Source organism: Macaca fascicularis, chromosome 6 (genome assembly GCF_037993035.2).
Source record: "Macaca fascicularis isolate 582-1 chromosome 6, T2T-MFA8v1.1".
Classification (NCBI taxonomy): Eukaryota; Metazoa; Chordata; class Mammalia; order Primates; family Cercopithecidae; genus Macaca; species Macaca fascicularis.
The window spans coordinates 94,722,116-94,747,342 of record NC_088380.1 but is presented as its reverse complement, the minus strand read 5'-3'; the positions used below and the strand labels follow the sequence as shown (position 1 = coordinate 94,747,342).

The 25,227-nt window shown below is 36.5% G+C and overlaps 1 protein-coding gene across 15 annotated transcripts in view; it reads right to left on the bottom strand.

Moving 5' to 3' along the window:
• ADGRV1 (adhesion G protein-coupled receptor V1) overlaps positions 1–25,227 on the bottom strand; it is a 597,366-nt gene that overhangs the window by 408,453 nt on the left and 163,686 nt on the right. For all 15 annotated transcript variants that reach the window (XR_012413865.1, XR_012413864.1, XR_012413866.1 and 12 more), the window contains 5 exons: positions 10,348–10,567; positions 9,812–10,016; positions 4,881–5,027; positions 1,436–1,691; positions 101–303 (listed from right to left, as the gene is read on the bottom strand). Coding sequence is in view for 11 of the 15 variants with exons in the window: in XM_005557361.4 (XP_005557418.3) it covers positions 101–303; positions 1,436–1,691; positions 4,881–5,027; positions 9,812–10,016; positions 10,348–10,567 (1,031 nt within the window). In the remaining 4 variants the exon portion in view is untranslated. The remainder of the gene's footprint in view (positions 1–100; positions 304–1,435; positions 1,692–4,880; positions 5,028–9,811; positions 10,017–10,347; positions 10,568–25,227) is intronic.

Sequence of the window (25,227 nt, the reverse complement as noted above, 5' to 3'; positions counted from 1 at the left end):
TATGAAAAAAGAAAAACATTTTTACCTAGAAGAGCATCACAATTTTACTTAAGAGCATTTTCCTTTACTTTAGATCACATTCATGGCAGCCTTGACTTACCGGCAAAATGGAAACTTTGGCATGAGCTTCTTTTACGTTTTCTTTCATTATGATTATTGTTTCTTGCAATATATAATCTTCATTCTCAGTAGCTTGATTATCGACATGCAGTAAGAAATTGGGTTTAGCTCTCAAGTGAATGGCAATATCCCCAAGTAGTCCTTTATCTCGAGCTATTTGTAACTGAAGAGTGGTGGTGTTTTCTGTAAGAGAAACATGCCACAAATAAATAGGCTTTTCTATTTGCTGCTAATGCTGTTCCAAGCACCTAGAGTGGAACACTCTACTCTATCCCTTGTAGAAAGTTAAGGAAAAAGAAGTGAAACAAAGACAATGTATACTCCCAAGGATTATTCTGTGCTTGGTCTTCCTGGTCCCCAAAGTTGGGCAGAGAATCACCACCCACTCCTAACATTATATCCCAGTTCTAACCCCCCACTTCTGATTCTCTAAGCACCCTTCTATGTTGCACATGTCATACACATTAATAGAAATTGCTGCAAAGTCTTAGGGAAGTACAGATATGCAGGTTGAACAGAGATGATAATTATAAATGCTCAAAAGATTCTTCAAAAAATGAAAAATTATGTATACAAAGTCATCATTTAATGACTAATCATTAAGAGTGATTTTGTTCTTACAGTGATGTGCCTATCACGAGACTCAAAGTATTTCACAGCACCTAACTTTTATTTCACTGTTTAGATTTTAAAAACTTAATATGCCATATTAAAGACCCAGGAACATGACTACATGTCGTATTTTTCCCATTGACTATTCAAATGAAAGGTACTGGAAAGCTGGATGTCCATGTTATCATGTGAAAAGTTTAGAACCTTCACCAGCAGCTAATATGAATAATTATTTGGGTGATGATTTTATACTCAAAAGAGAAACTGGACACTGTACACTTCCCAGGATAAAATTATTCTAATTACTATTTTCGATTAAACAATTAATACCTTTAGTGCCATGTACATTTCACTGTGTTGCTCATTGTTCTCTGTAACTATAGAAAATCTATAGAAAGTATAGCTGAGTGAAGAGAACAGATGAATGATGAAAAAGAAAAAGTAAAAAAAGTCACCTCTACTGCACTCACAACTAAAATATTAATATTTCTATTATAATGTATCTTTTAAAAGATACATTTGCTTTAACAGTATTGCTAGGTGATTTCACATGATTACCAAATTTAACAACAAGGATTGAGTATGACCTGTCAAACTGAAAAAGCCATATAAAAAGAGAAATTTACATTCCTTATAAATATTAGAATTAAATTATCCAATGAAGCTTCTCATTAAAACTTGAAAGATATTTAACAATATTTACCTTTAGGCTCTGCTACCCTAATGAAGACAGACACAGCATGCCAGCCCACCAAGCCAAAAGGTGAGTCACTGGGCAAAGTTGTTATAACAGACTTGCTTCTGTCCTGATCAATAGTAGCACCTTTGTATGAGTCCTCAACCCCTTCTGTAGTGATATGGGTGAGGGTTACAATCACAACCTCTGATAACTCTGGTATATTATCAGCAAGAATAGTCAGAGTGATTGTTGACAGTACCTGGCCTTCAGTAAATGAAATCTAGAATTTTAAAGAAAGAAGATGTTACTTATTTTGTAATTGTCACTATGTAGCAAGAATATTTAAAAATTTGATTTTCTTTTATTAAACCCATAACTTAAATAGCAAGAGATATTTAAGCAACATAATAATATGATTCTACATAATCAGATGCCTTTCATATTAACAGAAGATTGTTAGGAAAAAGGAAAAAGCAAACCATTTATAAACTTTAAGCTAAACAAACAAACAAACAAACAAAAAAAACCCATGCAGCCAAATTGTCAAATACTGGAGCCTGAGTTCCATTCTAAGATAAAGTACATAGTCTGTCTGGGAATCTAAGCTCTAGATACCCTATACAAAGATCCATAAAAATAAAATAAGGTGGCATACTAGCTTAAAGATTTTTCTCTACAAAACTTTTGCCCAGATTATTTCCTTTGACTAAACTCTGAACAGATATATCACTAAGCAATGAATCAACTAAAACACAGGTGGAGAGAGAAAGATAGAGAGAGATGCAAATCATAGCATCTCTCTTCTCCTTTTGTGTCTCTCCTGTCTAAAGAGTCAAATTCAAATTTGCTAAAAAGCATCTGAAATCCTTGCTGATAGGACTTCTTGAATGTCATTTTCCACTGATTCTCACCTCACACACCACTCTCCAGCAATGCAGCTACAAACTATTTATAATTATTCAAACTAGCATTATAGGCTGATGTTATTATCTACCTTTGCTGACATTCATCTTTCTACCTGGAAAAGGCAATGGAGAATATAAATTCAAAAGCTCTATTCAGTCTATCATTGATGGTCATTTAGGTTGATTCCATGTCTTTGCTATTGTGAAGAATGTTGCAATGAACATACATATGCATGCGTATTTATCCCAGCATGATTTATATGCCTTTTAAACTCAGTAATGGAATTGCTGTATTGAATGGTATTTCTTTCTTTAGGTATGCAGTCATAAAAGAAAAATAAGATCATGTCCTTTGCAGGGACATGGATGGAGCTGGAGGCCATTATCCTTAGCAAACTAACACAGGAACAGAAAACCAAATACCACATGTTCTCACTTATAAGTGGCAGCCAAAAGATGAGAACACACAGACACATAGAGGGAAGCAACACACACTGGGGCTTATTCAAGGATGGAAGGTGGGAAAAGGGAGAGGATCAGGAAAAATAACTAAGGGGTACTAGGCTTAATACCTGCGTGATGAAATGATCTGTACAACAAAACCCCATGACACAAGTTTACCTATGTAACAAACTTGCACATATACCCCAGAACTTAAAATAAAAGTTACAAAAATAAATTCAAGAGCTTTATTAATAAAATCAGAGGTCAGAAAACTACTGCCCAATGGCCAAACCCATTTGTCATAAATCAAGTTTTACTGGAAGACAAATAAGCTCATTCAATTGCATATTGTCTATTGCTGCCTACATTGTCTGCTGATATTGCTTATATTGTCTAGCACAATTCTACTACAAAGGATAAGTAGTAGTGAAAGAAACCAAATGGCTCACAAAGCCTAAAATATTTACTATCTGGCCCTTTACAGAAAAAAAATGTACTAACTCCCTGAATGAAATAATTAATTCTTCCAAAATATAGTCTATGTTTAAGGTACCATTTTATATTTAAATTAGAAATAATTGTAATCATGTTTATATAAGAAATGACAATTGGGGAAATATAAATCAGAACATATGGAACCTGGCAGACATAACTTACAGTTTTGGTAGCTTACGTAAAGTAAATATTAAATGCAACAGAATTTGCTATAACATTCTTAATATACAGAAGCGCCAATCACCTTTGAAATAATACAGTAACCTCGAAATGATGAACCATGATATATACCTGTCCTTTTTTTGAGACAGTTCCATGAGAGTTCCTTTAAAAGAACTCTTCAGAGAAGCATGTGGGCAATATACACAGACTAATCTATGAAACCGAAGGCAAGCCAAGAAGACAACCCATCTTCCAGCTAGGAACGAAAGGCTCTCTGATCCCTCTTGTTGTTAATCATGTACTTATTTGGCTCATTCTGATTCCATGCTTGAACTTCAGCTGCAACTTTATACTATTCTCCAGTAATGGATAATCTTGTCGTCTGGCCACATCCCTTCTTGGGGCTGATGTACCCACCCCGTGGCTACTAGGAACAACAAGTTCTGCACTCCACATTGGGAATCACCCTGTGCTACAGCAAAGGTCTCACTCAAGGTTATACCCAACCCTGAGGGTGGACCGAAGCCAAGGACTGCTAAAATGGGGATGTCAATGGCTCAGCTCTAAACTGGGAACAACTCCTAAGGACCAGCTCATCTCCTGAACTCAGTTGCAATCAACCTCAACTGCAATTGCCTGTGGATCAACTTCTCCTTCTGCACATCCTCACCTTCCTCATAGCCTCATAGATTTATCTCCTTAAAATCCTTCTGTCCACAACTCTCAATCTCAGAGTCTATTTACAGGAAACCCAACCTATATCACTCCACAACTCAGATCTACTTTTTCTTTTTTTTTTTTTTTGAGACGGAGTCTTGCTCTGTCACCCAGGCTGGAGTGCAGTGGCCGGATCTCAGCTCACTGCAAGCTCCGCCTCCCGGGTTTACGCCATTCTCCTGCCTCAGCCTCCCGAGTAGCTGGGACTACAGGCGCCCGCCACCTCGCCCGGCTAGTTTTTTTGTATTTTTAGTAGAGACGGGGTTTCACCATGTTAGCCAGGATGGTCTCGATCTCCTGACCTTGTGATCCGCCCGTCTCGGCCTTCCAAAGTGCTGAGATTACAGGCTTGAGCCACCGCGCCCGGCCTCAGATCTACTTTTTCATATGTCTGACTGTTTTATGCAGAATTGTTCCCTACTTACTACTTCCATTGTGCCTAAATCTGGAAACCACATTTTGATTTTATCTAACAATGTAATGCACCCACAATGTGGCCAAAGAATGTACTGAAACTCAAAAAGAATGAACTTTTAAAGGAAAATTTTGGTTTTACATTTTAAAAGAACAATACCCACAAAAAGAAAACTAACCTTAAAATTGTATCCCTCTCTACGATGATTAGTAGGAATCCAGTGTTGACATGGTCAAACTCAAACACTTCATCCATAAGGCAGGATTTGGCCCCATACACCACTAGTAACCATAATTTAAAAGTGTATCCTATAACTTCGTAAATTACATACCACTCCTGAGGTAGGAAATATATCACTAATACTTCCATCAGCTTCCCATGCTACGGTTATACGACCATATGTTCCTTTCAAGCGTTCAACATTCAAGGTTACTAGGCTATCTTGCTCCATTTCTTCCACTTGCTTATATAATGAATTCTGAAAAAGTACACAGAAAGTCACAGGGGGTTACCTGAAATTACATAATCAGATTTCTTTTTTTGTCTCATGTTATTATGAATTTGCAAACTTCACGGTCCTAAGCAACATGACATAGTAAGTGAAAACAACAATTAAAAAACAGTCATATAGAATGACCATGATTTAAAACATACATGTTTGAATAAGTAAAAGACTAAGTGAAAGTAAACAAAAAGGTTTATTATTATAGGATTATTTTGTTTGTTTCTATATTTTTCGAATTTTGCTCGGTGAACATATATTACATTAATACTCAGAAAGCATGTACTTTTGTAAAAGTATTCATAGCACGCAAAAAGTTTGTAGAAGAGAAAGGATATAGAGTCAGGAGAGCAGGGAAGCCTTTTTCCCCTTTGTAACCTCTGGCAATCCCTCTAGGTCTTTGTTTCCTATTTGTAAAACAAAAGCTTGACCTATATGGTTTCCAACATCCCATCCATGCGCAACGATGCCATGAGAATTAGAGCTTTCTCCTTGATCATTCGCAAATGTCTCTTATCCTTAAATTCATATCCTCTGAAATGTTTCTGTGGGCTATCCTGTCTCCATTGATGGTGTTTTATCCTTAGCTCATGGCCTTTACAACTGTGTTTTCCTGCCTGAAATATCCCTTTCCCTTATGATGGAATTCCTTACTTTCTTTGTTCTTCTTATCTATGCTTCCTAGCCTCTTTCTTTTGTCCAAACTAATTATCTATTTCTGTGTGACTACAACATTCTTCACCAAACATACACAACATCTCTTGTCAGCCATTTCACGAACTGTTCCTCAAAATGAATGCTTCAGGCAATCTCTTCTTGCAATACCCCTGGATTTTTCATATCAGTAAAGCAAGAATAAGGAGTGTAAAGATTTTTTAAAATCTTTCCATTCAGGTCACTATGATAACCTGAAAAGAGATTCCCCCATTAATTTCTTAAAACTTATGAGAGCTTCTACTTAGAATGCTAATTTGAGTAGCCGTTCTATCCTTTAGCAATATTTTACACAGTATTTTAACACGTTGTTACAGATGTTACATAGTAATAAAATCTTGCTCCAGGCAATCAAGCATTCCTAAATAAAATGCCCTGATTTTAAAATATGCACATAATTTATTCACAAAAGACAATGCCTTTTAAAAAGCCAGCTCTCTCTGGCTCCATGCCCTCCATTAATGAGGGTTAATAAAATAAGCACTTCATGAAGCCAGAAAATATTTGAGAAATTCTCATTATCTACTATATCTCATTTTGAAATGAGATTGTCCAGACATAAAAGACCTGTAATGAAGAATTCTACTGAACAGATTGAAAGAATTCAGTATCTATTGGCAAGTATTAACTAACAGTAATTTTATGTCTCCAGAACAATTTTGGAACAAGCTTCATAAAGGGAAATCTACCATGCTCAAACAGTTGAGGAATAGCACATGCTCTCCATCTGCCATAAGGCTGCAGGGTGAGAAGATGGAACCACACAGCAGAGCATGTCAGTTCTCACCCCAAGAAGCCCAACTCTGCCCTACAGACTTGTACAAGGCCTTGAGAAGGCCTTGTAAGTGTTGTGCTTCTCCCACAGAATGACAGGTATGACAGGTTCATCCTAAGCCCCTAATGTGTGCCAGGCACTTCTCTGGGTGCAGGGATAAAGCTGTGAACACAGCAGTATCCCAGCTCTCATACTCTTCAATTCTTGTAAAAAACACACCTTGATGATAGACAAATTAGGAAATTATAAGTGTCATAAAGAAGAAACTTTTTATAATGATAAAAAGATACAGAATGATGGTGGGGAGCTGCAATTTTCCATCAATGAAGATCTCTCTGGTAAGGTGTCATTTTGCAGAGATCTGAAGAAAGTGAAGACACAAGTGAGTACCTAATAAAAATAGGGGTCCTCTTCTTTCTTTCTAACTTTCCCCACCCACGACCCAGTTCATGTCTTATGAGTTGCCTTTTCCTTCACAATAGCCACTGGCCACATGTGGCTATTCACCAATTGAAATGTAGTTAGTGTAGCTAGTCTATAAGTGTAAAATGCACACTAGAGTTTGAAGACAAGATATGAAAAATGTAAACTATTTCCTTAATGATTTTATGTTCACTGCATGTTGAAAAAATATTTCAGATATATTGGGTTAAATAAAATATATTAAAATCAAATGACCTACTTCTTTCTACTTTTTAAAAAATGTAGGCTGCTAGGAAACTTACATTTTCATATGTGGCACACATTATATCCCTACTGGGCAGAGATGCCTCAGAAGAAGCTGATGTATGCTTACTTAGCTCCAGGGATGGGCCAGATTGAGTAGCAGTGTAAACTTCTGACCCTTGCAGGCAATAGACACAAGACTTTAAGCACATCCAAAATTCCTCATCTTATCCCCTAAACCTGCTCTTCCTATATCCGTAAGTCAGTGAACACACTTCCCATAGCTCCATCATTTGTTACTGTAATAATTCCTAACTGGTCGATTTCTGTCCTTGCCCACTTACAATGTATTCTCTGTAATATGATCAGAGTTGTTCCTTCTAAAATGTGAGTCGGATCATTCACTTTTCTACTCCACCCCCTTCAAAGGCTCTCTAATTCCCTCAGGGTCCAAATTCATTACAATGCTAGCGGGCTAATGCAGGAAATTGTTCACACAGCAAACCTGACTGCTATCCATCTGGACAACGAGACAAAAGCCATTGTTCACAGGTCGGCTCTCTGCTGGTGTCTGGGAACTTGGATTTAAGGAGAGTTCCCACCATTCCCAGAACTGTTAAGCAGCTCCCAGTGCCTAAATTGCATAATAATTGTGGTTTATGCTGAACATTCATTTTCTTTCTGAGAGTCTAGAATTTTGGTATGTGCCAGGCAGAGGGTACCTGCATGATCATGATCAGACCCCAGTTAAAATCCTGGGCACTGAGTCCCTAGTATGCCTCCCTGGTTGGCAACATTTTATACATGTTGTGACAACTAAAGGGGAATTAAGCGTGTCCTGTGTCAATGGGTGGGGTTGGGAGGGAAAATCTTAGAAGCTTGCCCTGGCTTCCTCTGGACTTTATCCCATGAGCTTTTTCCCTTCAATGATTTTTATTTTGCATTCTTTGCTGTAATAAATCATAGCCCTGGGTATGACTAAATGCTAGGTCCTGTGAGTCCTCTTAGTGACTCATCAAAACTGTGGGTGGTCCTGGGGATTCCTGACACAGAGCCCTGGCCCTGCACCTGTTGAACCTCATCCCCTATCACATGCAGACATCAGCCACAGTGGCCTCCTTGTTGCTCCAGATGGGCAGGGCTGCACTGCAGGGCCTTTGCTCTTGCTGATGGGTCCTTCTGCTTTAAATGTTCCTACCCAGATATTACATAGCTCACACCCTCATCCCCCACCAGTCTTTGTCCTTCTATCATTTCCTCCAAACAGCCCTTACTGATCATCTTATTTTAGATTTCCCCACATGCAACCTCCACTCTCTCCCTTGCATTCTCCATCTGCCTTGCCTGCCTAACGTTTCTTCATAGTACACTCATCACCATCAAATATAGCACATATTTTCTTATGTCTGTGTTTACTGTCTTTCTCCCCTTGCTCTCTCTAGAATTTAAGGACCATGAAAATAAAGAATTTTGCTGTTTTTATTTTCTGTCATGATTTAGCATCTGAAACAGTATCTAGTACATAACAGGCATTTGTTAAACGACTGCTGCATGATTCAATGAATGAATGAGTGAGTGGGCTTGTTACCCAGTTCTGGACAATGAGACATAAGCCATTTTCTAGAGTCTTTTGGGAAATGTCTTCCTTACTTTGAGAATCTCATAAAATATCTCTCTCTCCCCAAATGAACATAAACAGGAACATAGTAACCTTAACAATAACATCAGCTTTCAAACAACCAAATGAAAGTCAATTTTGTGATGGCAAAGTAGAGAGATGGAAACAATCTAAGCCATAATGACATGGTAGAGTATCCAACTAACCCCGAAGCTCACCTTCTTTTAGGACATGCTCTTGGTGTGTAGGCAAATTTGGGTTAGGTTTTCCTTATATGAAAAATATTTCAGAGAAAGATACATGATAGCTGCAGTTATAACTCGAATTCAGAAGTAAGAATTCACTTTGTCAAAAGGACTAAATGATGTAAATAAGAGATGTCCTTTTGCTTGCTGATAAAGAAATATGAAGTCTGGGCACAGGATTGACTTAGGATTTGCATGGTTCTCTTTCCTCAGGAAAAGACATCTACACGTCCAACGTACATACAATTACAACACTCTCTCTCTCCTCCACCCTCCCCCATCCCACCTCTCATTCTCTTCCCCTCTCCACAGAAGTAACAAAAGCATAATATGACAGTAATATATTTGTACGTGATGTGTATATCACACAGTATATATTGTATTTAGAATCTATGTCATCCTTTCTCTCTGGTAACAGAACTAACAGCACAGTCAAACTTTTAGACCAAGATCAACCTGTAACATTTCAAAGTCAATCCTATAAAAGGAATCTGAAAATAGCAAAAAGATTAGGACAAGTTGACTCAAGAGTCCAGTGTGTAAGACTGTAAATTGCAAAATTCAGAATTTTTGTCAGTAGAATTCACCCTAGAATGCAGCATAAAAGGGAGGCAGGGGAAAGGGAAGGGAGAAAGGCTGATGATACTCAAACTATGACTTGCTGAGTGCTAATAATAGCTAATACACAAATACAATAAATCAAACATTTGCATTGCAAGTGTGGGGTCTTCAGTATCATTACCTGAGCAAATGCAACAATTCCATAGGCATCATCATTAGACAGAATGGTTATTGTTACAGAATCATTAATACCAATCTCTGCTCCTCCTTTGGGATTTTTAAGTTGAACTTTGAAGGATTCTTCTTTTTCTGGAACTGTATCATCAAGGATATTTACTGCTATTGTAGCTTCTCTGTCACCCGGTTCAAACATCAGTTCACCTGAACTACCGTAAGAAGCATATACAAAATAAGTTAACTACAACAAATTTAAGATATATACATAGTAGAGTACTCATAAAGTTACCATTACATTAATTGATATTAAAGGTTTGGAAGAATCACATTTCATAAATAAAATTTTAATCCAAAATATTCATGTAATACTGATTAACTTGGTAGAATAGATATTAGAAATATGGATAATAACCAAATTTCAGGCTGATAAATAACTTACATTTTGTATATTTTTCAGTCACTAAATAAAGTCTTGGAAATGAACTGTCATATAAAATTATGGTGAGCATAAATATACTTAGCATGAAATGTTGAACCTACCTAGGAATAAAGTCAGAATGGCTGGAAATGTAGGCTAGCTCATATATATGTGAATGAGCTCCCACTAGAGCTATTAAATTCTTGCTTGAATTAAGGGACTTTACTGTAACAGAAGCCACATCATAAGCAGAAGGTACTTCCAGAACAAAAGAAAACTGATTAAGCTCTGAATTCCAGCAGTAAAGAGCAGACATATTTTGGCCAATAAGAAGTATGTGGGCTGCAGAAAGGAAAGAAAAGACAACTTAAGATGTAAACCGTCACCTCCCACACTCCCTGCATCGGTTCCAAAGCAAAATCTTCCAAAGTCTCAAAGTTCCATTGTGATTTCTGAGGTAACTAAATATGCTTTAATTTCTGAAATAACTGGATGTAAATAATAATTTTTTTAAGTGCTTTGGGATGACCAAGCCAGCTTGATGAGGTATCTATACCCATTTAATAAAAAAGAAATTACTAGCTGCTAAAACTCAAACTAATTTTAAACTCCTTTATATTCATCTTAATATTTATTAGATAGCATAGTAGGATATTTTAAAAAGTGAAACATACTTATAATCCCATCATGAAATATTTCATTTTCCTTTCTAGTTACCATTCATATGAATTCATAATTGACACAGTTATAAACAGTATAAATACAAAAAACTTTTAATTAACAATATTACACCATGTCTATACTATTATAGTATTCTATGTTTCTACATAGTTTTCAAGTCTATAATTTCAGTGCATAAATAATACATATGTTTGATCAAAATATATTTAATAATTTCCCTACATTTGATATTTGTTATTGTATAATTATTAAATATTAAGTAGAAACAGAATTCTTCATGTTAATTATCTTCACTTGATAAATTCTTCAAGTTAATTAATTAGGCCAAAGGATATGAACAAATTTATGACTCTTAAAGTATATTCTTCCAATGTTTTTGAAATGTTACCAGGAAACCATACTTTTGATAGTTCAAAGCAAGGTTGGGTACAGTGGCTCACATCTGTAATCCCAGCATTTTGGGAGGCCGAAGCAGGAAAACTGCTTGAGCCCAGGAGTTCAAGAACCGGCAACATAGTGGGAGCCTGTCTCTACAAAAAATAAAAAAGATTGGCCAGGCATGGTGGCAAGCACCTGTGGTCCCAGCTGCCTGGGAAGCTGAGGTGGCAGGATCGTTTGAGCCCAGGAGGTCAAAGTTGCAATGAACCATGATCATGCTACTGCACTCTACCCTAGGCAGCAGGGTGAGATCTTGTCCCTATATACATATCAGTTAATAGGGTTATGCCTAAAAAAGAAGTAAAAAATAGCTGAAAGGACATATTTATATCTACACAAGTTTAGAAGGAAAGGGGCTTACTATGTTATATACAATACTAAATAATTTTCAGACTTAAATAAAACTGGGAGAAAAAATGAGAAATCATATAAAAACATGAACAAATTCCAGTACTTAGATAGCCACATTGGAACATAAAGATATCAAATGAGATTGATTCGATATTAAAACAGCACCAAGAATAAGAAAGCATGAGCCTCTTCTACAATTTCAGCCCATAGGTTACAATGGGAAGCCCCATATCCTTACTCTTACATATCAAGAACTATTGATTGTGCTTTTTTATAGTAATGGATTTAAGTATTATCACACTTTAGAAAATGTTGCATAAAAAGTTAACACAGCCAAAAAAAAAAGGGTTATCAATAAACTTGCACTTTAAATGGCCATATAATTTTCATAAAGTTTTATGAGACCGGAGACACTCAGTAAAAAAATGAATTCAGGGAGATCTCAACATCCCTCAAGTTTAAAATGAGCTGATTCAATAGTATCAACCAAGATAATCTCTGCCTGCAGTAAAATGACCTTCTGTACTTTGGATTTCCAATGTATATGAGCAAACCAAGACCCTACTCTAAGCGCTATAATCAGTAGTGCTTACTCTGCATGTGAATGGCAAACTTAACATATTCCAACCAAACTCATTTTCTGTGCCCCTAAAAACCTGGTCCTCTCCCAGGCAATCACCACCACGGTAGTTACAGCACTACCATTCACCCACCAAATGCCAAAATTAGGGCTCATCTTTGACATCCTCTTTTTTGCCTACCTCCATATCTAATCTATCACCAACCCCGTGGTTCTACTTGTGAGACACCATCTGAATCAATCTCCTCTAACCCGCATCACCTACCACTTTCCAAGCTTCATCATTCAACATCTCTAAAGAATGAGCCTCCAGCTCTTTCTCAGACATCTTCTCTTCTAACATTTAAGTTTTTCTTCCATGGCAGCCACACATGCATGCACACCCATGCGCACACACATACACACACACACACACAAACTCTCTTTCTCTCTGCCCATCTCTCTATCTCTACCTTCCCATCCCCTCCTCAAGAAAGGCATCCCAATACTCTTAGGATAAAGACCATAATCCTTTAAGTCCCTATATGATTACATCTTCAGTTAAGCCCAGTATCACTGTTCCCTTACTGTCTGTATTTTGGCCACATTTGTCCCTTTTTAGTTCTTACCTAAAAGCACATGCTCACCACCACCACCTGACCTCTCTGCACATGCTGTTCCCTTTGTCTAGAGCCTGCTCCATCATTAACTCTACCTCTTCAACTCCTACTCAACATATAATTCTCAATTAAATGATTCTTCCTTAAGTAAGGTTTCTGGGCATCTCTTAGACCAGGGCAAGCCCTCTCATTTTGTAGTATGAAAGTATTGTAGTCTTTCATAGCAGTTATCCATTTATAACTAGAAACTTATATGTATGATTATACATAATATGTCTCTTCCCTGCTACATACAAAACTTCTTCAGGGCAGGGTTTATATGTAGTTTTGCTTACCCTTGTTTCCCCAGGGTCTACCAATGGGCTTGGCACATAATTGGCACTTAAAATATCTATTAACTACTAAAGGAGAAAAGGGTGAGAGGGAAGATAAGTTTATATGTCCTCATGATCTTTGTCATATTCATTCTTCTTCTTCCATTTAAAGCATTCAGTCACCACCCAGTAATCTGTCAAGTCATTAACCAGAATAAATATGTGATCCTCATAGTTATGGCTCCAATCTAATACTTTTAATAAAATATTTGACACATTCAAAATAAGAAAGCCCTTGAACATTATTTAATGCATAATTTCAGCTTTCAGGAGATCTATAATAAGCCATTCCAAATAATTACCTACAATCTTTTCATACTTCTACAGCCTCAAGTCACAGAAACAAAAGAAATAAAGAGACCTCACAATGGGTTCTTTAACAAGCCTCTGGCAGAATTTTTCGCAAATTCTTTTAGAAAGTATGCCTATTATATATTTTTTTAATCTTTAAAGAGAATTCTATAACTTTAATGGTCCTTTCAGGCAGCACTCATCATCCTTAAAAATATTCATTAGGCAACTATTTTGAATAATAATAAGTGACTCAAGGAGACATAGTTAGTCCACTGGAATACTTGAGGAATAAGAAGAGTAAACATAATAAAGGCAAAAAATTAAAGGACAAGTAGGTAAAAACTAAACAAATATATGATGAAAGACACATAATTTACTCAACAAATCACTTGTTGAATGAATGATAAGTCACTCAAGTTGTATATCTTAGGATAATAACAGATTTATGACTAGCCAAAGTGTTGGCAATGTAAAGAGAAGTTATTTAAGGAAAGAATGAGCAGAACAGAGACAGGTAGAGGACTCTAATGGCAAAGTAAAGATAGTGTGGAGGCCAGGAAGTGATGTAATAGTTCAGGTAGGAGGTGGCTGGAGACTGGGAGAATGTGGTATGGGCATTCCACAGGGATGAGGAGGAAGGAGTAGAAAACATGGAAACAAAGTACAATGTGAGAAACAATCTATAGAAAGTGAGAGGTAAATAGAATGACATCACCAAGAAGGTGAAATAGGAATTCTCTGGCTCTACTGTTTTCTACAGAAATCCAATTTGCAGCTATTCAGAGACAAGAATGCCTTGATGAATATCCCAGAACATGGGAGTGAGGATGAAACAACCCCTTGGACCACAAAGAACAGCTACACTTGAAGTGTAAGAGGAACAGTTTCTCTTTGATTATGTTGCCCCTCCCCCAAGCCAGCACAGTCTGGCACACAAGAGATTCCCCAGGAACTGTGGGTTTTTACAGAGGGAAGACAGAGTTGAGTTGGAAACAGACATTCAGCTTCCCCAACATTCTGGGCCCATTCACAGGTAACACTCCCTTGTCTTGCCCCACTGGAAACACTGGCAGTATCAACAGGGCTAGACCACCTGAGGTCACTTAGAAACAACGAACAGGGGTAGGGCTCACAGTGACGGACATGCAGATCTTGGCGGTGGCTCTGCCTTGTGGCCAGTGGAGGCACACTACCAGAAAGGATACCCAATAGCGTTGCTCTGCATGAGGCACAGTTGACAGGCCTCTCAGGCCCAAATCCCTGGCCAGCTTCCACACTCAGCCTTCGTGCTCTCCTTAAAACTTCCCCAGGCCAGGAGATAGCAGCATGTTGATAATTATCTGCTGAGTGAACATCTAGCTCCACCCAAGCCTGGTGATTGAGCTGCAACCCAACCAAGCTCTAGTGTACTCTTAAGTCCTTTCTCAGGCCAGAAGGCAGGGGTACATTTGTGATCATTCACAGAGGGAGCATCTGACACCACCTAGATGCAGCTATAGAGCTGTGACCTAGCCAAGCCCTGGTGATCTCCTTCACAGCCACTTCCAGGCCAAGAAGCAAGGGCAGGTCAGCATTATCCACGAAGGGACCCTCTGACCCTTCCCAGACCTACTGATTATCCAAAGAGAGCATCTGACCCTACTCAGACCCAGCTGCAGAGCTGTGACTTAGCCAAGCCCCAGTACTTTCCTTAACTTCACTTCAAGCTAGAAGTTAAAAGCAGGTGAGTGACTATTTGAATCTAGTCCTGCCCAGACTTAGCTAGTGAGCATCAATCCAACCAAATCCTGGGGTTCTCCTTAAGCCCTTGCCAGGCTAGGAGTCAAGTGCATGTATGTGAATGTCTTCTGAGGAGAGCATCTGACCCTGCTCAACTCCAGTAGCTAAACAGCTACTGAACCAAACCTCAGTGCTCTGCTTAAGGATACACTAGTATGGGAGGCAAGCCCATGTCCATGCATATTTATGCAGCATAGTCTGTGGTTCTGCCTACCCCGAGTAGTTAAATAGCAATCTAGACACCTCGCCCAGTCTCCCAGCCAAGGTGGCCCTGCCCAGATACTGATCCCAAACCACAGTACTGGCCAGCCAGGGAAGACAATCTACAACACTGTCTGATCAGAGGCAATTACTAAGCTCAGGCAACAGCTCTGCCTTACTGAAGACCCCAACCAGAGATCTCACTGGATCTCAGAGCACAGCCAGCATTTCCATTTGATCCCAGGTTACAGGTAACAGCCCAGCCCAAGTACAAAACATGATAACAAAGTCTACTTGTCTGGGGTCACTACCAACTAACCCAACCAGAATCCCAAGCTAGACTAAATAGTGAAGTTCTATCACCACCACAGAACACTAGAAAAGCCTGAAAAGGGTGGCTGTTTCCTCACATGTGCAGATGCCAACACAAGGATTTTTTAAAAATCAGGGAAATATGACACCACCAAAAGAAATTAATAAAGTTCCAATAATGAATCTTGAAAAAATGGAGATCTATAAAATGAATGATTAAAAATTCAGAATAATTCTCTTAAAGAAATTCAGGGAACTATAAGAAAATACGGACAAAAAAGTAAATGCAATTTGGAAAACAATTCATGAACAAAATAAGAAATCTGATCAAGAAATAAAAAGAAACAATAAAATCAGAAACACTAGAGATAAGGAATATAATGACTTTCTAAAAATTCAGTAGAAAATTTCAACAGCAGACTTGACCAAGCAGAAGAAACAAAATCAGTGAATTAAAAGATAGGATACTTGAAGTTCTCCAGTCAAAGCAGCAAAAATAAAAAAGAATGAAAAAGAATAGAGAAGGCCTATAGGAATTATGTGACACAATCAAGAGAACTAAACAGTACATAACAGGAGTTCCCAAAGAAGAGAAAGAAAAAATACCAAGAATCATTATTTTTAAAAATAATGGCTGAAAAATGCCTAAATCTAGGGAAAGACAACACTATCTAGAAATTGGAAGCTCAAAGTTCTCCAATCAAATTCAACTCAATGAAGAGTTCACCAAGACAAAAATCAAATGCAAAGAAAGAATACTGAAACCAGCAAGAGATAGAAAATATAATCACATTCAAAGGCGTCTCAATATGGCTAATTAGCAGAAGTCTCAGCAGAAACCCTGCAGACCACGAGACAGTAGAATAATAAACTCAAAGTAATGAAGGAGGGGAAAAAAAACTTCCACCAAGAATACTTTACTCAGGAAAGCTGTCCTTCAGAAACAAGAAAGAAATAAATTTTTCCCAGACGAAGGCTTAGAGAGTCTGTCACCACTAGGCCTGCTCTATTGAATTGCTAAAGGGAGTTCATTAAGCTTAAATTAAAGTCTGATAACTAATAACATAAAACATGTGAAAATTTAAAAAAAGACTGAATGGTATAAGTAATATAGTCACGTTCAGGATATTCTAATAATGTAAGGTGATTATATAAAGCAAATTTATCTCTAATATGAGGTTTAAAAGACAAAACTATTAAAAATAACTGTAGCTATAATAAATTGTTAAGAAATACAAATTACAAAAAACATTCTGAGATCAAAATCAAAAAGTTTTAGGGGAGAGAACATAAAAATACAGTTTTTGTTTGCCATGAAGTTTTCATCAAATTTAAATAGCTGTTTTTGAGTACAAGACGTTTTATGTAAGCCTCATGGTAATCATAAAGCAGAAAACTACAGTGGAAGCAAAAACTATAAAAAGAAAGGATTCAAAGCAGACCACCAGACGAAACAAACCCCAAGGGAAAACAGCAAGAGAAGAAAGAAACAAAAGATCTACAAAACTTAATGAAAGAGCAGTAGCAAGTCTGTTCCTATTAATAATTATCCTGAATGAAATGGATTAAATTCATCAAAAGACACAGAATGGCTGAATGTACTTAAAAAAAAATAAGATCCAACCATATGCTGCCTACAAGAGACTATTTACCAATAACGACACTTATAAAATGAAAATGAAGGAATCGAAAAAGGTATTCCTTGCAAATGTAAGTCACAAGAGAAGAGTAGCTATCCTTATATCAGGTAAAATAGACTTTAAGTAAAAAACTATAAAAAGGGACAAAGAAGACCATTATATAATAACAAAAGGGTAAATTCATCAAGAAGACATAACAATTATAAATATATATACACCCAACATTGGAGCACCTAAATAATAAAGCAATTATTAAATGATCTGAAGGGAGATATAGACTGCAATACAATAATAGTAGGGGACCCCAGTACCCCACTTTCAACAATAAACTGACTATCTAGACAGCACATCAATAAGAAAACACTGGACTTAAATTATACTGTAGACCAAACAGACCTACAGACATATACAAAATCTTCTATCCAACAGCAATAGAATATACTTTCTTCTCAAGAAAACAGAACATGTTTTAGGATAGACTGTATGTTAGGCCACAAAACAAGTCTTAACAAATTTAAGAGCACTGAAAGCATAGCAAGTATGCTTTCTGAACATAAGGGCATTAAGCTAGAAATCAATAGCAGAAGAAATCTTGGGAAATTCACAAATTCATAGAAATTAAATATACTCTAAACAACAAATGACTTGCAGAAGAAATAAAAAGATACCTTAAGACAAAAATAAAAATAATATACTAAAATATATGGTATGCAGCAAAAACAGTCCAAAAAGGAAAATTTATAGCTATAAACACCTGTATTGAAAAAGAAATAAAATCTCAAATAAACGGTCTAATATTACAACTAAAGGAAATAGAAAAAGAACAAACTAAGCCCAAAGTTAACAGAAGGAAGCAAATAACAAAGAGCAAAAATAAATAAAAGACAGACTAGAAAAACAATAGAAAAAAAATAAAACTAAGAATTGTTTTTTTGAAAAGAAGAGGTTGACAAACCCTTAGCTACACCAACTAAGAAAAAAAGTGAAGATTCAAACAAAATCAGAAATAAAAGTGGAGACATTACAACAGATACCACAGAAATACTGAAATACAAAGGATCAAGAGAAACTACCACAGTTATGTGCCAAAAATTGGATAACCTTGAAAAAATGAATAAATGTCTAGACACATAGCACCTACTAAGACTGAATCATGAAGAGATAGAAAACCTAAGCAGATCAATAATGAATAAGGAAATTAAATCAGTCATAAAAAGACTCATATCAAAGAAAGTCCCAGAACCTGATACCTTCATGGCTGAATTCTACCAAACATTTAAAGAACAAATACCAATCCTTCTTAAATTATTCCAAAAAACTGAAGAACAGAGGATAGTTCCAAATTCATTTTACAAGGCCAGCATTAGCCTGATATAAAGGCCAAAGACACTGTAAGAAAAACAATTACAGGCCAATATCTCTGATGAACACAGATGCAAAAATCCCTAGTAAGACAACAGCAAATTAAATTCAACAATGCAATAAAATAATCATTCACCATGATCAAGTGGGATTTATTCTTGGAATTTATGGATAGTTCAATATATGCAGATCAATAAATGTGATTCACCACACTAAGAAAGTGAAGAATAAAAACCAAATAATCATCTAAATCGATGCAGAATAAGCATTTGAAAAAAATCAACCTCCTTTCATGATAAAAGCTGTCAAAATAATAAGTATAGAGGAAATGTACTTCAACACAATGAAAGTCACAATGAAATGAAAGTTTGTTTCATTTCACAACACAATGAAAGTTTGTTATATATATATAACAAACAAGTAACCAACATTATCCACAATGGTGAAAAGTTGAAAAAGGTTTTCTCCAAGATCCTGGCCAAGACAAAGATGCCCACTATTGTCACTTCCTTTCAACATAGTTCTGAAAGTTCCAGCCAAAGCAATTAAGCGAGAGAAAGAAATAAGACATACCTAAACAGGAATGGAAGACATTAAATTGTCTCTGTTTGCTGACAACATATTTTATATTTGAAAACCCCAAAGCTTGCATTAAAACAAACTCTTAAAACTGATAACTGAAGTCAGTAAAGTTGCAGGATACAAAATCAACATACAAAAATCTGTAGCATTTCTACACACTAATAACTAGCTATCCAAAAAAGTTAAGAAAACAATCCTATTTACAACAGCAATAAAAAATAAGATAAAATATTTTGCAGTAAATTTAACTAAGAAAATGAAAGACTCGTATACTGAAAACTGTACAACACCGATGAAAGAAATAGAAAAAAACACGAATAAATCAAAAGATATCCCACATTCATGAAATGAATGAATGTTGTTAAAATGTCCATGCTAACCAAAGTGATCTACAGATTCAATGCAGTCCTTATCAAAATTCCAGTATCATTTTTCTATTTTCACAGAAATAAAAGAAAATCTTTAAATTCTTATGAAACCACAAAAGACTCTGAATAGCCAAAACAATCTCAAAAAGAACAAGGCTGGATGCATCACACTACCTGACTTCAAAATATAAAGCAATTATGATCAAAACATCATGGTACTGGCATAAAAACAGACTGACTGATCAAATGGGATAGGATAAAAAGCCCAGATATTAATTCACACATTTACAACCAATTGATTTTTGACAAAGGTGCCAAGAACACACAATGAAGAAAGAGAGTCTATTCAATAAATGGTGTTGAGAAAACTGGATATCCACATGTGGAAGAATGAAATTAGATCCATATTTCACACCAAATACATAAATCAACTCAAAATAAATTAAAGACGTTAAGCTATAAACTACTCTATGAAAACAGGGGGAGTATCTTCATGACATTAATCTGGGCAAGGATTTTTTTGATTGACTCCAGAAGTTCAGGCAACAAAAGCAAAAATAGACAAATGGGTTTGCATCAAACTAAAAAGCTTCTGCACAGCAAAGGAAACAATTCACAAAATGAAGGAACAACCCAAAGAATGAGAAAAAACATTTTAAAACCATACAGCTATCTGATAAATGGTTAATATAACTCAATAGCAAGGAAACAACCCAATTAAAAAATATGCTAGGCAGGGCTCACGCCTGTAATCCCAGCATTTTGGGAGGCTGAGGCGGGTGGATCATGAGGTCAGGAGTTCGAGACCAGCTTGGCCAAGATGGTGAAATTAGCTGGGCATGGTGGTGGGTGCCTGTAATCCCAGCTACTCGGGAGGCTGAGGCAGGAGAATCACTTGAACCTGGGAGGCAGAGGTTGCAGTCAGCCGAGACTGCACCACTGCACTCTAGCCTGGGCGACAGACCAACTCTGTCTCAAAAAAAATAAAAATAAAAATAAAAATAAAATTGTCTAGTGTCTGAAAAGACATTTCTCAAAAGATGTCTTACATATGGCCAAGAGGTTCATGGAAAAAAATGCTGATCACTAATCATTAGGAAAATAAAAATTAAAACCAAAATAAGCTATCACCTCACACTTATTAGAATAAATCTTATAAAAAATAAGTGTTGAAGAAGAGGAGAAAAGGAAATCCTTGCACATGCACTGTTGGTAGAAATGCAAACTAGTAAGATGTCATGGAAAATGGTATGGAGGTTCCCCCAACAATGAAACAGAATGATCCAGCAATACCTGCTTCTGTCTGGAAATATGTCAAAAGGAATTGAAATCAATATGTCAAAGGGATATCTGCACTCCCATGTTCATTACAGCACTATTCACAATAGTCAAAATGTGAACTCAACCTATATATCTATGAACAGATGAATGGATAAAGAAAATGTGGCATATATACATGATGGAATACTATTCAACTTTAAAAGAACAAAATTCTGTCATTTGGGACAACATGGATGAATCTGGAAGACGTTATGCCAAGTAAATAAGCTAGGCACAGAAAGACAAATACCGCATGATCTCACTAGTTGTGTAATCTTTTAAAAGTTGAATTCATAGCAAAGAGTACAACAGTAGTCACCAGGGTAGGGAAGAGCAAAAGAATGGGAAGTTGGTGGTCAAAAGGTACAAAGTTTTGGCTAGACAGGAGGAATTTTTGAGATCTGCACACCAGGGTGACTATAATCAATAATAATGTATAGTATATTTCAAAATAACTAACAGTACATTTCAACTGCATCATCACAAAAATGTTAAGTAAGTGATGGATATGTTAATTAGCTTGATTTAATATTCCACATTGTATACATTTATCAAAACATACTACACTTAATATATGTAATACAATTACAACTTGTAAATTAAAAATAATACTAATTAAAAGTTAGACATAAATAACCTATGATTCCTGGACAGTAGTTGAGGTGACTGAAGGTTAACACTGCCTATATGTTAAATGTCTGATAAAGAAAGCAGTAGTTGGGCACCTAAGGGAAAAATTCCAAATACTGACTCCTGTATTTATGCTAAATCCTCCAGTCTTCGCAATCAATATAATTTACTTTGTACATTTTAACACTTGTGCGTTCAACTATCCCCACGCATGGATGTCTCCAAAATCCAAACCTTTAACTCCCAATTTCTTCCTGATTCTAGTTCCACATCTCTACTAATCATCTACACATGCTTCTCTATTATCTCAAACTAGACACCTATAAACAAGTTCATCACATTTCCCACTACAGACATCTTCTGTATCTTTTCCTAATTTAACACCATTATCCTCCCAATTGCCAAGGTATAATAACTTTTGCTCCCCACATTTGAACAGACATCAAGTGCTGTTGAATCTTCATTTCTAACTTCTCTTTCCCACAAGGATTTTCATTTCTAATTTATCTTTCCCACAAGAATCTTCATTCCTAATTTCTCACCCCAGCTAAAGGCCCTTTTGAACACTTGCCCAGGCAGTTGCAAGTTACTTCGTCTAGCATATTCTATACACCAAAGCTATGAGGAGTTGTAAAACATGCCTTTGATCATCATTTGCCGTTGAAAAGCCTTCAAGGATTTCTCTATCTCACTACTGTTGAGTGTGATCCAGGGATCTAAGAGACACTGAGACCCTTTTAGAGGATTTCAGAGGTCAAAACTATTTTCATAATAATATGAGCATAATGCTGTTTTCATAATAATGCTGTTTTTCTACTTCACTCTCATTCTTTCATGAGTGTATAGGACTTAGCAGAGGCTAAATGACTGATAATACTGCAGTAGACTGAATTCATATGCAGACATGAGAACCCAGACTCAGACAAGTACTGCCTGATCTCACTTATATGTGGAAACTGAAAAAGTCAAGCTCACAAAAGCAAATTGTAGAATTATGCTTGCCAGGGGCCAGGGGTTGGGAGAAGTAGGGGATTTTGATTAAAGAGTACCAACTTTCAGTTATAAGATGGGTAATTTCTGTGGACCTAATCTACAGCATAATAACTACAGTTAACAATAATGTACCGTGTACTTGAAATTTGCTAAGAGACTAGATCTTAAGTGTTTTCCTTTAAAAAAAGGTAAATATGTGAGGTAATGGATGGGTTAATTAGCTCAATTGAGGAAATACATATCACTATATGTATATCAAAATATCACATTGTATATCTTAAATATATGTAATGTTCATTTGTCAATCAAGCCTTAATAAAGCTGGAAAAAAAGTTAATTAAGAGAATCAGTTGAGCACAGTGTCTCACACCTGTAATCCCAGCACTTTGAGAAGGGAGGATTTCTTGAAGTCAGGAGCTCAAGACCAGCCTGGGCAACATAAAGAAACTCCATTTTTACAAAAAATAAATTTTTTAATTATGTGGGCATGATGGAGCATGCCTGTAGTCCTAGCTATTCAGGAGGCTGAGGCAGGAATATGGCTTGAACTCATGTGTTCAAGGTTGCAGTAAGCTATGACTGCACCACTACATTACAGCCTGGCAAATGAGCGAAATGCTGTCTCTCTAAAAAATTAATTAAATACATAAATAAAAAGTAGAATATACATACCATGTATTAAACCAGCCATTAAAGATTTTCAAAAATTAAAATAAAACCAATGCCATTCTCATAAAAGTGTTCGTTTTAGAAAATATGTCTTTTAAAAATAACATGTAACATTTACACATGAGTATATTGTTGTCACTTTAAAATAAATGACTTTAAAATTTATCAGTTTTAATCTTTTATACAATAAATATGAATAGATTCTAAGATCAAAATGTGTGAAAACTGCTGGATAATTTGAGGCATAGGCACACCATGTGCCTGCCATTCTAGGCCATCTTCTCTAGATTCCAGTGTTGTACCTCCAACCTCAGCACCACAACATTCTGGTCAAATCCTCTATCCCTGGCACTTTCACCTACCAATGGTTCCCTCAATGCTACAAACACTTCTGCCTTTATCCTTTGCTCACACCTTCCCATCTGCCCAAAGTGTGTCCTGCCAATCCACCCAACCATAGCTCAAGCTCTCTCTTATCTCTCTTAATCACTCCAATTCTACCCCTCACAGAGCAAATGGTATTGGTTGTTGAAATGGTTTGGCTCTGTGTCCCAACCTAAATCTCATGTCAAATTATAATTCCCAATGTTGGCGGAGGGACCTGATGGCAGGTGATTGGATTATAGAGGGGGATTTCCCCCTTGCTGTTCTTGTGATAGCAGGGGAGTTCTCCCAAGATCTAGTTGTTTAAAAGTATGCAGCACTCCCCCTTCACTCTCTTTCCCTCCACCATGTAAAGAAGGTGCTTGCTTCCCCTTTACCCTTCCGTCATGATTGTAAGCTTCCTGAGGCCTCCCAAAGCATGCTTTCTGTACAGCCTGTGGAACTGTGAGTCAATTAAACCTTTTTTCTTCATAAATTACCCAGTTTCAGATAGTTTTTTTAAAGCAGTGTGAGAATGGACTAATACAGTCGTATACCTTGAATTAGTATCTTAATATTTTTTCCTGCTTCTCCAACCATACATTAAGGCTTTTAACTAGAGGAATTCTTCATAGCGTTGTAACACTGACTTACATATAATATCAAACTAATAACTGTGTGCCATTTAATTTATACAGAATTGCCATATCTCAATTTAAAAGCAGGACTGTGATTCATCCAGAGTCACCTGTGGAGTCACTCAGGCTTGGCTCACAAATTCTCTAAAGACCTTGACAGGAGACATGATGACCCACTGTCTGTGTCTGCTTCCTATGCTATGAACACCCACCCCATGAGCCAGCTTGATAAGCTCACCATGCCAGCTGGCCTCAGCTTCATCTCCTTATTATCACTGGCCCGCCCAAGGGATTCCTTGCCAACCCTAAAATAATCCTACAACCTGCAGACAGCAATAATACCTTGGGTTCTCTCCAATTGACTTTGTTTCTGAAACTACAGTGATTAAAAATATTGCTTATGTTTCTGATGTGTGGATTAAAGTACAGAAGACCAAGAAAGGATTTCAGACTGTAGAGGAGGTTGGGAGAGTTAATGAAAATGGAAGAATTCTCATAGTCATTCTCCAACTTAAAAAAAAATTCTTAAATGCAAATACTTGTTATTGCCAGACACATACTTTCATATTTTAAAAATATATATTTAATGTCAATGTCCCTCTTCATGTTTCTCTAGACAAAATAAATATATTATTTTTATTCTTCACTAATATTTTCCTCCATATTTTAGTTATTCTGATTATTCTCAAGCCAATGTCCATTTTGAAAGTATTAATCTGCAAAAGGAGAACTGAAATTCAAAAGAATTTCAAAAAATTCTAGGATTTCTGGAAGGAGTTTTGTAAAGATCTTGATGTTACATTCCCATTAAAATACCCAGTGTCAGCC